Source organism: Nicotiana tabacum, chromosome 17 (assembly GCF_000715075.1).
Source record: "Nicotiana tabacum cultivar K326 chromosome 17, ASM71507v2, whole genome shotgun sequence".
Lineage (NCBI taxonomy): Eukaryota > Viridiplantae > Streptophyta > Magnoliopsida > Solanales > Solanaceae > Nicotiana > Nicotiana tabacum.
The window spans coordinates 112,354,077-112,367,752 of record NC_134096.1 but is presented as its reverse complement, the minus strand read 5'-3'; the positions used below and the strand labels follow the sequence as shown (position 1 = coordinate 112,367,752).

The window sequence follows — 13,676 nt, the reverse complement described above, 5'->3', positions numbered from 1 at the left end:
TTCAACAACTCATAAGAGGGTTACCCGAGGTATATCCACCAAAACACTCAATTTCGAAGGGAAATCTTTCGATTTGCAAATCACTCAAGCGGAACATGTATTTGCAAGTTCAACAGCAAATACATACAACAGAATACAATTGGCTTGAGAATACATATGAAAATACTTAGTTGGAATACATAACAAAAACTAGAACAACTAGTGTATTTTAAAACGTTGTTGAATGAAATAAAATACATCTAAATACATTTAAATACAACAGTCAAAAGTCACTATAATAAGTATAATTGAGTTTGTTGAGTTATATTAGGAGTCTATCATGTTAATTGATTCACTTACCGTTTTTAAACAGCTGGAGAGACCTATTTTTTCGCAGATTTTCGTTACTATATTCACGAATACAGCTCGCAAATACATATGAATACAGTCTATGTTAGCTGGACTTCCCTGTTTTTCGCCAAGTTTTGCTACTGTATTCATGAATACAGTAGCTTGAATACATCGAATACACTCTATAACAAATGAAAAGATAGTTGTAGGAAGTAATTAAGTAAATAATAGCTATAGGAAATTAATAGCCACAAAACAATAGTGATTTTTGAAAAGCATGACAAGGGAAATAAGCCAGTAAGGAGCCGATGCTACGGGTGGCATGTGGGCCGGGCCCGGTCCTAAGTGGGCTTCGCGGGCCCGGTCCTAAGTGGTCCGGTCCTAGGCGGGCCGGTCCTAAGCGGTCCCGGGCTTCTCGAGCTTCTCGTTGGAACCGGTCCGGGACCGGGACCACGAACTAGCGGTCCCGTGTTAAGTGGGCCGGTCCCGGGCCTAAGCGAGCCCAAACGATCCTAAGCGGGCCCAGTGGGCCCAACGAAAACTTTCTATTTTTAGGCAATTCCTAGTAAATTATATTATAGAATTGTCACCTAAATTTTTTAATTCAAATTTAAAGACAAAAATATTGTAAAGAAATATTAAAGCAATGCGTTATAATATATATACTATACTATACTATATATATATCTTAAGATATATAAGCTATATTCGATTTATATACTATATATCCATCTTAAGATTTATACATTAATATTCAATTTATATACTATATATACATCTTAAGATATATATATATATATATATATATATATATATTAAGATGTATATATAGTATATCGTAAGATGTATACTATCGAATATGGCTTATATACTATGTATATAGTAAGATGTATATATATATATATATATATATATATATATATATATATATACTATACTATACTATATATATATCTTAAGATGTATATATAGTATAGTATATATATAGTATAGTATAGTATATATATATATATATATATATATATATATATATATATATATGAGAGAGAGAGAGAGAGAGAGAGAGAGAGTATAGTATATACTATATTATACTATATGTATAGCTTAAGGTATATAAAAAGACAAAAATATTGTAAAGAGATATTCAAAGCAATGCGTTATATTTTTATTATAGCATTAAAAAATCATGGCAATATCTTTCTTAGTCTTCATCCCCCCTATTGAATGAGCACAACAAGATGCTAATACCACCATTGAGAAGAAAAAGAAACTAATCAAGATGTGCCAAAATACAAGTTACATATTAATTTACATGGTATCTCTTACAAATTTCATAAATCCTTCAAGGTCCGGAGGAATTTCCGTTGGTGGTTGCGGAAATGAAGCTTGGTCATCACCGCTTCCAGGCGAAGCATCATTCTCCGCAAGTTCAGCTAGCATTTCTTCATAAGTTTCGTCTACCTCTGGTTGTGATTCAGCAAGTCCAAAATTTCTTTTTCCGAACGGATCCAATCTCTGAAAAGTACTGATTTTTCCAAGCTCTCCCTCATAGACGCTCTATAATCACCGAGTTGAAGTTTTGCTTGACTGAAAGCGCTCTCTGATGCCACTGTTGAAGCTTGAATAATTAAAATGTGTCGGGCCATCCTTGAAAGAATCGGAAAGTATTTTTCTTTGTCCTTCCACCATTCCAAAATATTAAAGGAGCTGTCAGGATTCACTTCCTCAATTCCCTGTGACAAATAAACTTCAAGCTCATTTAGTTGTGAAAAATCACTAGTACTGAAACATTGAGAACCCCTGAACCCTGCCCAAGCACTAAGTGCTCTTACTCCCGCAGTTCTTTTAGATGATTGAGAACTAGAAGAAGAAGGAGTTGGAACATTTGGTCTAGCATGATCTAATGCAACTTAATAAGCATTATAAATAGTTTGAACATTTATTTTAATTGAGGCTATTGCGTCCGCAAGTGTAGACAACTTCTTATCTTCAAGTGTTAAATCATTATAAACAGTTTCATACCAAAATTGAGGACCTCCTAATTTCATAGTAGGATTTAACAATGCAGCAACACCATAAATAGGGGAAATAGGAAAAAAATATATGGAATTAATAGCAAGTTGATAAATTTCCCCACCCTCTGAAAAATGATCAAATAAATTTGCAAGTTCTGCAATATAAACTAAACAGATAGAAATAGTAGGATAATATTGCCCAGAAAATTCATTTGTAGCAATATAAAATTTTTCTAAAAAATCTACAAGTATTTTAACATTAGCTCAATCCGCATTTGTAAGGTGTTCATCATCATCACTTACATGAGCATTAAACGTTGAGTTTATGGGGTTTCTATATTCATATGCAACAACTAAACTTTCATACATGTAATTCCATCTAGTTGGACAAGGTTTAGGAACCTTTCTTTCTCTTAGGCCAAATTCATCGCATCTTTTAAAATATTCTCTAAGTCTACTTCTATGGTTTGAATAAAAAAGCCAATTAAGAGCCATTTTAACCTTTTCAATTTCAACATTTAAAATTTGCATATCATCACCCACAATTAAATGGTAAATATGACAAATACATCTAACATGAAAAATATTACTAAATGCCGGACTTAGTGTAGTGGTAAGCAAGGCTACAACATTTGTGTTACTAGTAGCATTATCCATTGAAACTGACATTATTTTATCACTAATGCAAAAATATCTACAATATCTATTATCGTGCTAGAAATAAACTATCTGTGTGACGTGAATTAATTATTCTATAAGCAATAATGCGTTTTTGCATTATCCAATCCTCATCAATCCAATGACTGGTGACAGTAAGGTAATCACAGTCATTACCACTTCTACCAATATCAGTTGTAATAGCAACACGACAATTTATATGAGTAAATAAATAGCGCAAATATTGTTCATATTCATGTTTATATTTATAAATATCACTCTTTACGGTTGTGCGAGGAAAACCTTTATAAGTAGGATTATAAACTTTTCTAATATAATGCACAAAGTGAGGGTTAGAAGGAAAACTATAGGGTAAGCACATAACAGTAATCATTTTTGCCAATTCTTCCCGATCTTTTTTTGGATCATAATATAAAATACCACCGGTAACAGTGTTAATTCCCGGTTGAAATTAATTTGACCCGGTACTAAGGTCAGCCTGACTAGGTGCACTTGTCCCCTCGGCCAAAGCTTTCATATGAAAATATCTAGCTTTATCTTGAGGGTGTAGTAATATGTGTCTAGTCAAACTTCCCGTCCCCTCCCCTCCCCCCCCCCCCCCCAACTTCCAACATATTTAAAAACTAACTCTTTGCCACAAGTTTTACACTTAGCCCTTTTTTTCTCTTAGTTGAGTAAAAAATAGCCAAACAAGAGATGTTTCTGCTCGTTTAGAAGGTTGTCTAGAAAAAGTAGGGGCAGTAACATGAGGGTCAGACGGGGGATCATTTGGATTATTATTAGTTGGGTTAACTTTAGGAGCAGGACTAGTGGGTGTATCGTCATCCGGTTGCGTTTCATCAAAATCTATTTCTTCATCATCATTTTCATCAATAGTCGGATTACCATAAAGAGCATTCATATATTCATAGTTTAATTGTTCACCGGGGGCAATATTATGGTAAAATTGACTCTCGGTAAATTGTTATAAACTATTATCGCTATCAAGAATAGCAGGTGTAGGACGGGTAACAGGTTTCGCCCGGGGAGCCGGGGGAAGTGGAGGAGGAACAGATTGGCCACTAGATTCACCACTCTTGGATTTTTCCTTATTTTTACTAAATATTTTTTAGGGAATAAGTCATCTTAATTAATCAAGCAAAGTAAATAAAACAAACAAAACTATAATATTAAAACTTAAGAGTTGGAACGAGTTTACCGAATTGACAAACAACTTGTTGAAAAATAGTTATCGTTGAAGACTTGAAGACTTCAATTCACCAACTTCACAATTTTGCACAAATTGTAACAATTAAGTAAGCAATTATAGAAAAATATTATAGAGAGATTGAGAGAGATTGATAATTTTGTGAGAAAAATGAAAGAATGAGGGGGTATTTATAGTTGAAAATAGGAAAAAAAGTATAATTATAAAAAGTTTGGGGTTAAAACAAAATTTGGGGGGTTAAATAACTATTTTACAAATAGCCAACAGCTATTTTGGCAGATCAAACGGCTAGTTTTTAAATGGCCAAACGGTCATTTTTTTTAAAAAATTATCCGTTGGGCCTGTTTATGACCGCTTGAACCGGCCCACTTCTGAGCCGGTCCCAATCCTAAACGGTTCCGGTCTCGCGGGCCTCCCTATGAAACCGGCCCACCACCCCACGGTTCCGATCCTATCCGGTTAGGACCGTTTAGGCCCATCGCCCATGTGGGCCGGTCCACCCTAGCCGATGCTATATATAGTTGTTCTTCATAAAGGACTGGCAGAGGGGAAACCAACTGCCAAGACTAAGAACCCAATCAACCTACTCTACTACTGCACTACATTTAATTCTCATTCTCTCTTTCTCCCTCACTTCACAAAAGTACAAAAGAGGCTCAAACCCCAAGAACTTTTCATCCAATAAAATCTTTTTTTACCACTAAAATTTTCCAAAGTGCACACTACACAACACAACACCCACTAAAAAACCATCTTTCAATTTTCCTGCACTTTTTTTTGCCGCCTCCATCACTAAAAAATTACTCTTCAACTTCCTCAACTTTCACCTTCATCTCTTTCTCACAGCTAAACAATACCTCAGACATCAGCTATGAAAAACTACACATTTTTATGTCCAAGAAAAGACAATGGACAGTGTAATTAATAATACAAAGAGAACTATCAATTCTAGTTTGTCTCAGTTTTTTCACCATTTTTGTAATTTCCAGTTGACTAAAAGGTCCTTATATGCAATTGTTTCTTGCTTTCTGCTTTTTCTCATAGCTTACAACAGTTCCACTGTGTTCTACATTCAAGTTCCAGTTCCGGCCAACTCCTCGCCGGAGATTTCTAACTTTTTAACTGAAAATGTCGCCAGAAAATCAAGAAAGTTGGTTTCTTTATCTGCTTCAACTAAACTCTCATCTTCTGTGATATATGCAGTAAAAGAGGAAACCCCACTTCAAAAAACAAACACCCAGTTGACAATTTCTCGCAAAAATCAAAACTTTGTGAGTTTTACATATAATTCAGTGGCTTATCATCCTAGAAGAAGGCGAAAAAAGAAGTCTTTGGTGAAAGTTCTTGGTTCGGGGGCAAGAATTAATGAGTTCTCAATGAGAATGAAAATTTTTTTTGGAGCTAAATCATCCAATACTTCCTGTAAGTATAGGTTTTTTATGACTTGGATTTCTTCAATTGAATCTTTTGGTGAAAGGGAACAGTTTGCTGTTGAGAGTTTATTCAAAACACATCCAAATGGCTGTTTGGTAGTTATGTCCACTTCAATGGATTCACCAAAGGGAATGCAAGTTTTAAAGCCTTTCTTTGAGAAAGGATTAAGGGTAACTGCAATCTCACCTGATTATTATTATTTGTTTAAAAATACATTGGCTCGAGCCTGGGTTGATAGCTTAATGAAGGGTAATATAGATCCAGGGGAAGTTTCTATAGGTCAGAACCTCTCAAATTTGCTTAGACTTGGTTTATTGTACAAGTTTGGTGGGATTTATTTAGATACAGATGTTATACTGTTGAGAAGTTTTGGGAAGCTAAGAAATGTAATTGGGGCTCAAACTATTGATGTTGAAACAAAAAATTGGAGCAGGTTAAATAATGCTGTAATGATTTTTGATAAGGGGCATCCTTTGTTGTACAAGTTCATTGAGGAATTTGCACTTACATTTGATGGGAATAAATGGGGACATAATGGTCCTTACTTGGTTTCAAGGGTTGTGTCAAGGGTAAGTGGAAGGGATGGATACAATTTCACAGTTTTGCCTCCAATGGCTTTTTATCCAGTTGATTGGAGTAGGATTGGTAGTCTCTTTCTTGGGCCAAGGAACGAGACTCACTCAAAATGGTTGCTCTCTAAACTCCGGCAGATTCAGAGCCAAAGTTTGGCTGTGCATCTTTGGAACAAACAGAGTAGAGGGCTTAAGGTTGAAGAAGGAAGCATAATCCAACATATAATGTCAGATTGTTGTGTTTTCTGCAATTCTTACTCCGCAAAGTTGTAAGTATACGCCGCGAACAATTAGTTATCGACTTGTTTTTTTCTTCATTAATTATTATAGGATTATGGACCACCTCAGTTCATTCCATAGGTTGTGTTTCAGAAAATTAGGTGGTACAGAAATAATGCAGGATCCATGTATTCTACTTGATTGTCTATGTGATTAGCAAATTATACATGATAGAAAAGCAAAATTATTTCTAAGTTCCCAGCGACTGAAGTTCTATTGGCACACCATTTTAATTGGATAAATATCTTGATTCTTTGTTTGACTTTGGCAAATACTTCAGTTGTCCTTAATATCTAAGGTACAAGAGCAGTTGGAAGCAAAGGTGAGAGGGCGGCTGTAAAATGGTGAATATTCAGGACCACTATATGTGTTGTAAGGCTGTTCACCTATACACTGATCAAACCTTTGAGCTACTACTGATTAGCACTTGTCCTTTTAATTTTGGTCCAGAGTTTGTTAGCATTGTTGTTCATGAAATTATGCTGGCTCTATGGAAGCAAGTGAAACTTTTCCCTCTAAATCTGTGTAGGAGACTACCTGTCTGAGAATAGGTCAGACAGCAAGTTTCTTCTGAAATTACTCTAATAGTTATACAGAAACTACACTAATAACTAATAAAGTATTTCATAATTTTATCTGGTTAGTTCCATGTGAATGTAGTTGTGCAGAAAGGTCATGGAGATCTTGTGAACCAACCACCTTCAGCGTATATATCTCCTTAGTTGGTGCAGATTATGTTGTTGATCAGAAGCAGATTACTATGGAGAACATTTGGAAATTTTCTTTCATCTCTATCTAGTAAAATCAATTTAAGTAAAGTGACCACCAAACATATAGAATCAGCAGCTCCTAACTTTCTTGATGCTTCTTTTGCTCCTTGACCAGGACTAGTCTGTCTGACAGTTGCTAATTGATGGCTTCTTGACACTGATTATTGAGCTTTCACTGCCTACATTACTTTATTATAACTGAATTTGTATCCTGTAGTGATCTTCATATTAATCCTCTCAAGACTACAATAATGTCATTAAACTGAGTTTTTCTGAAGAGGCCAGAGGAGATTAAGTTTTGTGGTCGCATGGTACTAGAATGTGAGGTTCTCCGTATCTCTGCCTTGCAACAAAAAAAAAATATATAGATGGAGATCGAACTATACTTAATCTAGCGGTCAATTGCTAAATAAACTTTCCTGAAATTGCTCAATTTGGGATTTCAAGCAGTGTTAGGGTACAATGCTAAGTGTTGGTAAAGTTTCTTTAGGAAATGCATATGCTGCACATGACTGCTGTCTTTTGTGTAGATACTACTCCATACTTGGGCCAATCTCTTTTCGTCTTTTTATCTGTTTTTTACTCACCTCTCCAATTGCATTGCTGATCAAAATTGGTGTATTTGGTGTTACAAAGTCTATAATTTACCCAACTTGCAGGACTAAAAAAGGTAGGAGTATTAATGTTTTAGCTGGTGAAACTTTGATGATCAGTCCTTTTCTTTTTATTAGTGCATGTGGTCCTTTAAGTGCTTTCATTTTCAGGTCTATCTGTTCGGTATACCTCCAACTCAATATCTCCAGAATGCTCAAAATAATTGCTACTATTATTCTTTAAAGACGTTAGAAGAGGATGAGTATTTTAGATGGAAAAAAGCGGTACATTTAATTCCTTTACCATTGAGGACTGACCAAAACTTTGACTTGCTATTTAGCATTTATTCACTCTTGTTCATCTTCCAGTTAACCATTACATGACAGAAACTTCAGATTTCTGCGCGTTTTGTTAAAGAAAAACAGAAAGATGAAAGGAAGATAAGGCAAAGGGAAAATAAGGTTAAACCATAGACCATTGTTCTTGAGAAATACTGCATGGCTAACATTAATCCCTATGGGTAAACACAGAGGTATATGGTAATGTAATCCACTCTAACTCACAATAATGCCATGGAAACAGAAGAAGAAAATAGTGGTTCAACAAAAGTCTTTGTAAAATACCAATTTGAACCTATATACAGATGTTCAATATCACTATTGTTTTTTTAAAAAAAAAAGGAAAAGAAAAAGAAGAAGAGGAAGAGGAGGAAAGTCTATGTATTACTTCTAAGTTTCTCGATATCAAATATTCCAATGTCATCAAGATACAAGACTGCTTCAGCCCTAAGGACGAATGAGTATAATTTTCTTTTATATCTTTATCTTATTGTGTGATGCAATTAACTCTTCACAATTCACAAATATTTTGAAGCTGGCAAGTTTAATAAGTGTCTCGCGAGCAAATGCCAACTTTCTTCTCACTGCTGCTAAAACTATGATATCTTATACCTCTTCATTGTATATGCATTAGATGTTTGACATCTTCAAGCTCCAATTCACCACCTTGATGTGGCCTATCATTCTGGAACATCATTTCGATTTCTTCCAGCGATTTCCCCTTTGTTTCTGGAACACATTTATGAACAAAAGCAACAGATAGAGCTGATATAGCAGCAAACACAAAAAATGTTCCTCCAACAGTAATCATACGAGATACTGAGAGGAAAGACATTGCAACCACACCACTACTAACTCTACTCCCCACTGCACCAAGAGCTGATGCTTGGGCTCTAAGTCTTAAAGGGAAGATTTCAGATGTTAAGACCCAACAAATAGGACCAATCCCCACGGAAAAGAATGCTACATTTCCACATACACATAAAATTGCCAATTTGATACCAACTGAACCATTCCCCAGTAAAGAAAGTGTGAGGCCAAGACCAAACAGACAAGTAGTCATACCAATTGTACTGACATATAACAAAGGTTTCCTACCAACTTTGTCAATGAGAAATATGGCTATCAAAATGAATATTGTTTTTGTGAACCCAACAGCAACAGTTGCAGCTAAGAGTTGAGTGTTACCCTTAATTCCGGCGTCCTTAAAAATTGTTGGACTATAATACACAGTTGCATCTATACCTGTGACCTGTTGAAAGCACTGTATCCCGCAACCTGTAATCAGCATTCTTCGAACACCAGGTGAAGGATTTAGCAGTTCACGCCACACGGCTTTCTCTTCATATTTCTCTGCATTAACATGCCCTGCTGCTTGCTGAATTTCTGCTAACCTCTCCTCCACTTCACTTGCATTTTCATTAGTTTTTAATAGCACCACCCTCGCTTCATCAATCCGATTTTTCATCACCAACCATCTTGGAGATTCAGGAATAACAAATAGCGCGATACCAATAAAAACTGAGGGGAGAATCCCCACACCAAGCATGACTCTCCAATTTATATGGGGGGGTAAACCAGAAAAAGCATAATTCGAAACATAACCTAAAAGAATTCCAAGATTGATGAATATCTTAGGGAAAGAAGTAAATGATCCCCTGGCAACTGTAGGTGATATCTCAGCTATATAAACAGGAGCAATCATAACTCCAAAACCAATACCAATTCCAGCCAAAAACCTGCCTATCATTAACACCCTGAAATTAGGAGCAAGAGCCATTATAAGAGCACCAGATTGAAACACAATGGCTGCAAAAGCCATGGTCCATTTCCTGCCAATGGCATCTGATGTTTTTCCTCCTGCTAAACTCCCCAAAAGCGAAATTATGCTTAGGATTCCGACAAGGACTTCTTCTTGCACTTCAGTAATTTTCAAATCTTGCTGAATAAAGATAATAGCTCCACTCATAACACCAACATCTGTAAATGGAATTGTTCCTATTAGATACTAGCTTTCAATTAAACAGATAACCAACTAAAACATTGAGGTCAATATACAAAAAGGGGATGGCTTTTATACCGAACTATTAAGGAGAAGTGGCATCAAAATGCTAAACCCAAAGACACTAGTCAGCAAAAATTACAACTCTAATCACTCATTTGAACTGCCAAGAGCAGATACCAGCATAATCCAGTGTCCTCTAGCATTAGACCCTTATCACAAAAAGGAAAAGATTCATTTCCAAGCTTATCATAGTTCAAACGGAATCCTAATCCACAACATAAATGAATCTTGTTACTTTAAGTACATGCCTTTTAAAAGATATATAATGTACACAGCCAAATCAATAGTAAAGCAGAGAATTAATATAAATGTTGAAGGAACAGATAAAAGGGAAAAACACGACAGGACAAAAACAACAACAACAACAGCCCAGCATAATCCCACTAGTGGGGTCTGGGAGGGTAGTTTGTACGCAAACTTTACCCTTAACCTGGGCAGAGAGGCTGTTTCCGATTCGGCTCACTTTACTCCAAGAACTCAGTGTCTTGCTCTTGGATGACTGGAGCTCACAAACTCGGAAGTTGAAAGTTGGAAGTGGAGGGTGCTCCGTGAGCACCCCACTCTTGTCCGACAGGACAAAAAATAAGCAGTATTTATTTGGAGAAGAAGTAGATATACCAACCATATCCAAGGAGCACAGAATTAAGTGATGCAAAGATAGCACAAACCAAGACATATTTTCTGCTGCTGTCATTTCCTTTTTCTTCACATAATACACCATCCTCTTCCACTGTATCAGAATCCATCCTCTTATACTTCAGAACACCGCCATTCCCATTTTCTTGAATACCCATCTCCATGTATTTCTCTATACACTAATCAAATAAAAAAGAAATGTTTTTTTTCTGGGGTTTTATTATTTTTTCTCCTTGTTTCATATGATCATATCATATGAACAAAAGAGGAGGAAGAAAGAGAGAGTTGTATCTCTAATGTGTGAAATCTGGGATCTGCAGTTTCCTCCTCCTTTCTGTTGGAAAGACTATTCCTAGATCTAAGGAAAGAAGAAGAAAGATTGTGAAAATACCAACTTCGGACCAATGTGAGTCTGACACTCCAGCTTCAAAGGGTCAATGATGTTTTTCCTAATTCCTATGATGTAAAGCGCCACCCTATTGGTCTGTTACGGCAGGAGGAAGGAAAAAAACAAACAAGAACTGTTATGATTTGAAGGGGGATTTTCTCATACCAAAGAAAAGAAGGATACTACCAAATTTGTGTAGTTGTGTTATTACCAAAAATAAAAATTTTGATTGCCTTAAATTTTGTCGGTAGACAAGTTTACTAGTACTACAGAGTACGGAGTACTTTAGAACATAAACACATAAGTTTTGTTTTTGGGAAATAGTAACTGTTTTGCTTTTCAAAGCGGGAGTCATTGAAGTACTTACTATTTCCATTTTTTTTCTTGAATTTTGACTCAGATTTTGTATTAAATTGATACATGCATTTTAATGCCTTGATTTTGTGTTTGTTTCAATATTTGTTACTTTTTTTCTTAAGAAAATGTTAGAACGATGTCATTGAGGCAATCTGATCTCTTTTGATATTTAGTACAAAAGGAAGTCATTTTTCAGAGACAAATTTAATTTTAGTCTTTGTTACAAATAAAAAAATAAAAAAAATCTTCCATTTTGACTATTTCATTGCTAAACACGTTTTACAGAGAAAACTTATTGCGAAAAATGACTTTCTTGACCTATGGATGTAAGTCATTCTCTTTAGTCTTTATAACTATTTTGACTTTTAATTTCATATCAACAACAACTCTTTAGACTTTATAACTATTTTGAATTTTAATTTCATATCAGTTCCCCTCTTGGGGTGACTCGAACTCACAACCTCTAGATTGTAAGTTCATCTCCCTCCAAGAACTCGAACTCACAACTTCTTGATTGTAAGTGGAGGGTGCTTACCACTAGAGCAACCTACTCTTGTCAATCTTTAATATTATTATCAATCTTTAATACTCAAAAAATATCAAAACACTATCCGGTTTCTAATATTAATATTAATCTTTAACATATCTTTTTTCCTGAAAGATATTATTCTATATTAACTAATATTATGAAGTTTTTTTTTTTCGAAAAAATTATATTTCCTTGAAATCATTTTTTTCTAAAGAAAAATGACTGTTGTTCTACCAATCAATATGTTTTTTAACCAGCCAAACCCCTTTTGAGTGAACACTCAATATGGATGACATTATTGATTATCTGATAATTGGCTTAGTGTATGCATATTTTGATATATATTGCCTCACATTTTGCTCATGTCTCGATGATTTGAGATGTTTAATATGATTATTTGTGCTAAATTTTGGTATTTCTATGTGTAGGGATCATTCGGATGCAATTTGGGACGAAAGGGCGCGAATTGGAGCGAAATCGGGACAAAAACGCAAAAAGTGAAATTTGAGGGCCACAGTGAGCGTGGGGCACTCACTGTGGCGCAATTTACAGTAGCCAAGAAATTTGAGCGCCAGGGCCAGCGCCCCACGCTGCCTTGGACGCTCAAGACGGGAAAGTGTCCTATTTCGCCTGGGACTTGGTTATTTCGATCCTACACGGTCCCAACTTGTATAAAAGGGGTCCTAAACCTATTTTGGAGAGGGAGGACGTTTTGAGAGGAAAACACAAGCACAAAGCCTCCGTGGAGGCCGAAATTCATCAAGTTCCATCTTTCTCTCACCAAACTTAATAATTTTTATGTTTCTTTGTATGATTTGTTGTTTGGCTACCATGTCTATGTGGAGCTAAACTTCACGTTCTAGAGTTGTGGTTCTTTCATGACTATTGTTATTCGGATATTGATTTTGCCTTCTTGATTTATCATATGGGTTTATTTATTCAATCTTGCACTTAATTATTTAATTACTTGATCACCAATTGAATACTATCTACGAATCTAGAATTGAACTCGAAAGTGAAAATTCTAGATTGCATATAGGATTGAGTAGAGCAAGTTCTTGAACTCGGGCATCGAGGAACGGATTCGTGGTTAGGATAGACATATACCTAATTGCCTTGCTTGGTTGATTTACAGGAATTATAAATGCGTTCTTGATGATTCTAACTCCATAGACATATAGGCGTTAGGTTAGCTTGAATAGGCGAGTAAGAACTCGACAGATTCTTATGAGCAATATTAACCCTGTCAACCAATAAGCTAGATAAATTAGTCGGTCGATTCAATTGAAGAATACAATAGGATTGTTAGATAGCCCATAACCCTAGATCATTTTTATTATATTGATATCATAAAAATCTGCTCTTTCTCTGTTCAAAGTTCATTACTTATATTTTTTATTTAATTAGTTTAGAATCAAATATTTTTAGGTTTAATTCTTGTTTAGATAATTAGGATAGTCTAATTTAGTTAATAGTTAATCACA

At 35.4% G+C, this 13,676-nt stretch overlaps 2 protein-coding genes across 4 annotated transcripts; one reads left to right on the top strand and one right to left on the bottom strand.

Moving 5' to 3' along the window:
- Positions 1-4,775: 4,775 nt before the first annotated feature.
- LOC107808382 (uncharacterized protein At4g19900-like) lies at positions 4,776-6,713 on the top strand. Its single transcript, XM_016632898.2, has one exon. It carries the CDS (start codon positions 5,139-5,141, stop codon positions 6,507-6,509), a length of 1,371 nt encoding a protein of 456 aa, XP_016488384.1. The 5' UTR covers positions 4,776-5,138; the 3' UTR covers positions 6,510-6,713.
- Positions 6,714-8,474: 1,761 nt separating this feature from the next.
- On the bottom strand, positions 8,475-11,498 carry LOC107808381 (putative polyol transporter 4). Of its 3 annotated transcripts, XM_016632896.2 has the most exons (3): positions 10,905-11,497; positions 10,298-10,431; positions 8,475-10,197 (listed from the first exon to the last, which is right to left on the bottom strand). In XM_016632896.2, exon 3 carries the CDS (start codon positions 10,184-10,186, stop codon positions 8,834-8,836), a length of 1,353 nt encoding a protein of 450 aa, XP_016488382.2. In that variant the 5' UTR covers positions 10,187-10,197; positions 10,298-10,431; positions 10,905-11,497; the 3' UTR covers positions 8,475-8,833. The 3 variants fall into 3 exon arrangements, with proteins under 3 accessions (XP_016488382.2, XP_016488381.2, XP_016488383.2); XM_016632895.2 differs by lacking the exon at positions 10,298-10,431 and having other exon boundaries at positions 10,905-11,498; XM_016632897.2 differs by lacking the exon at positions 10,298-10,431 and having other exon boundaries at positions 10,951-11,090.
- Between the last annotated feature and the right edge of the window lie 2,178 nt (positions 11,499-13,676).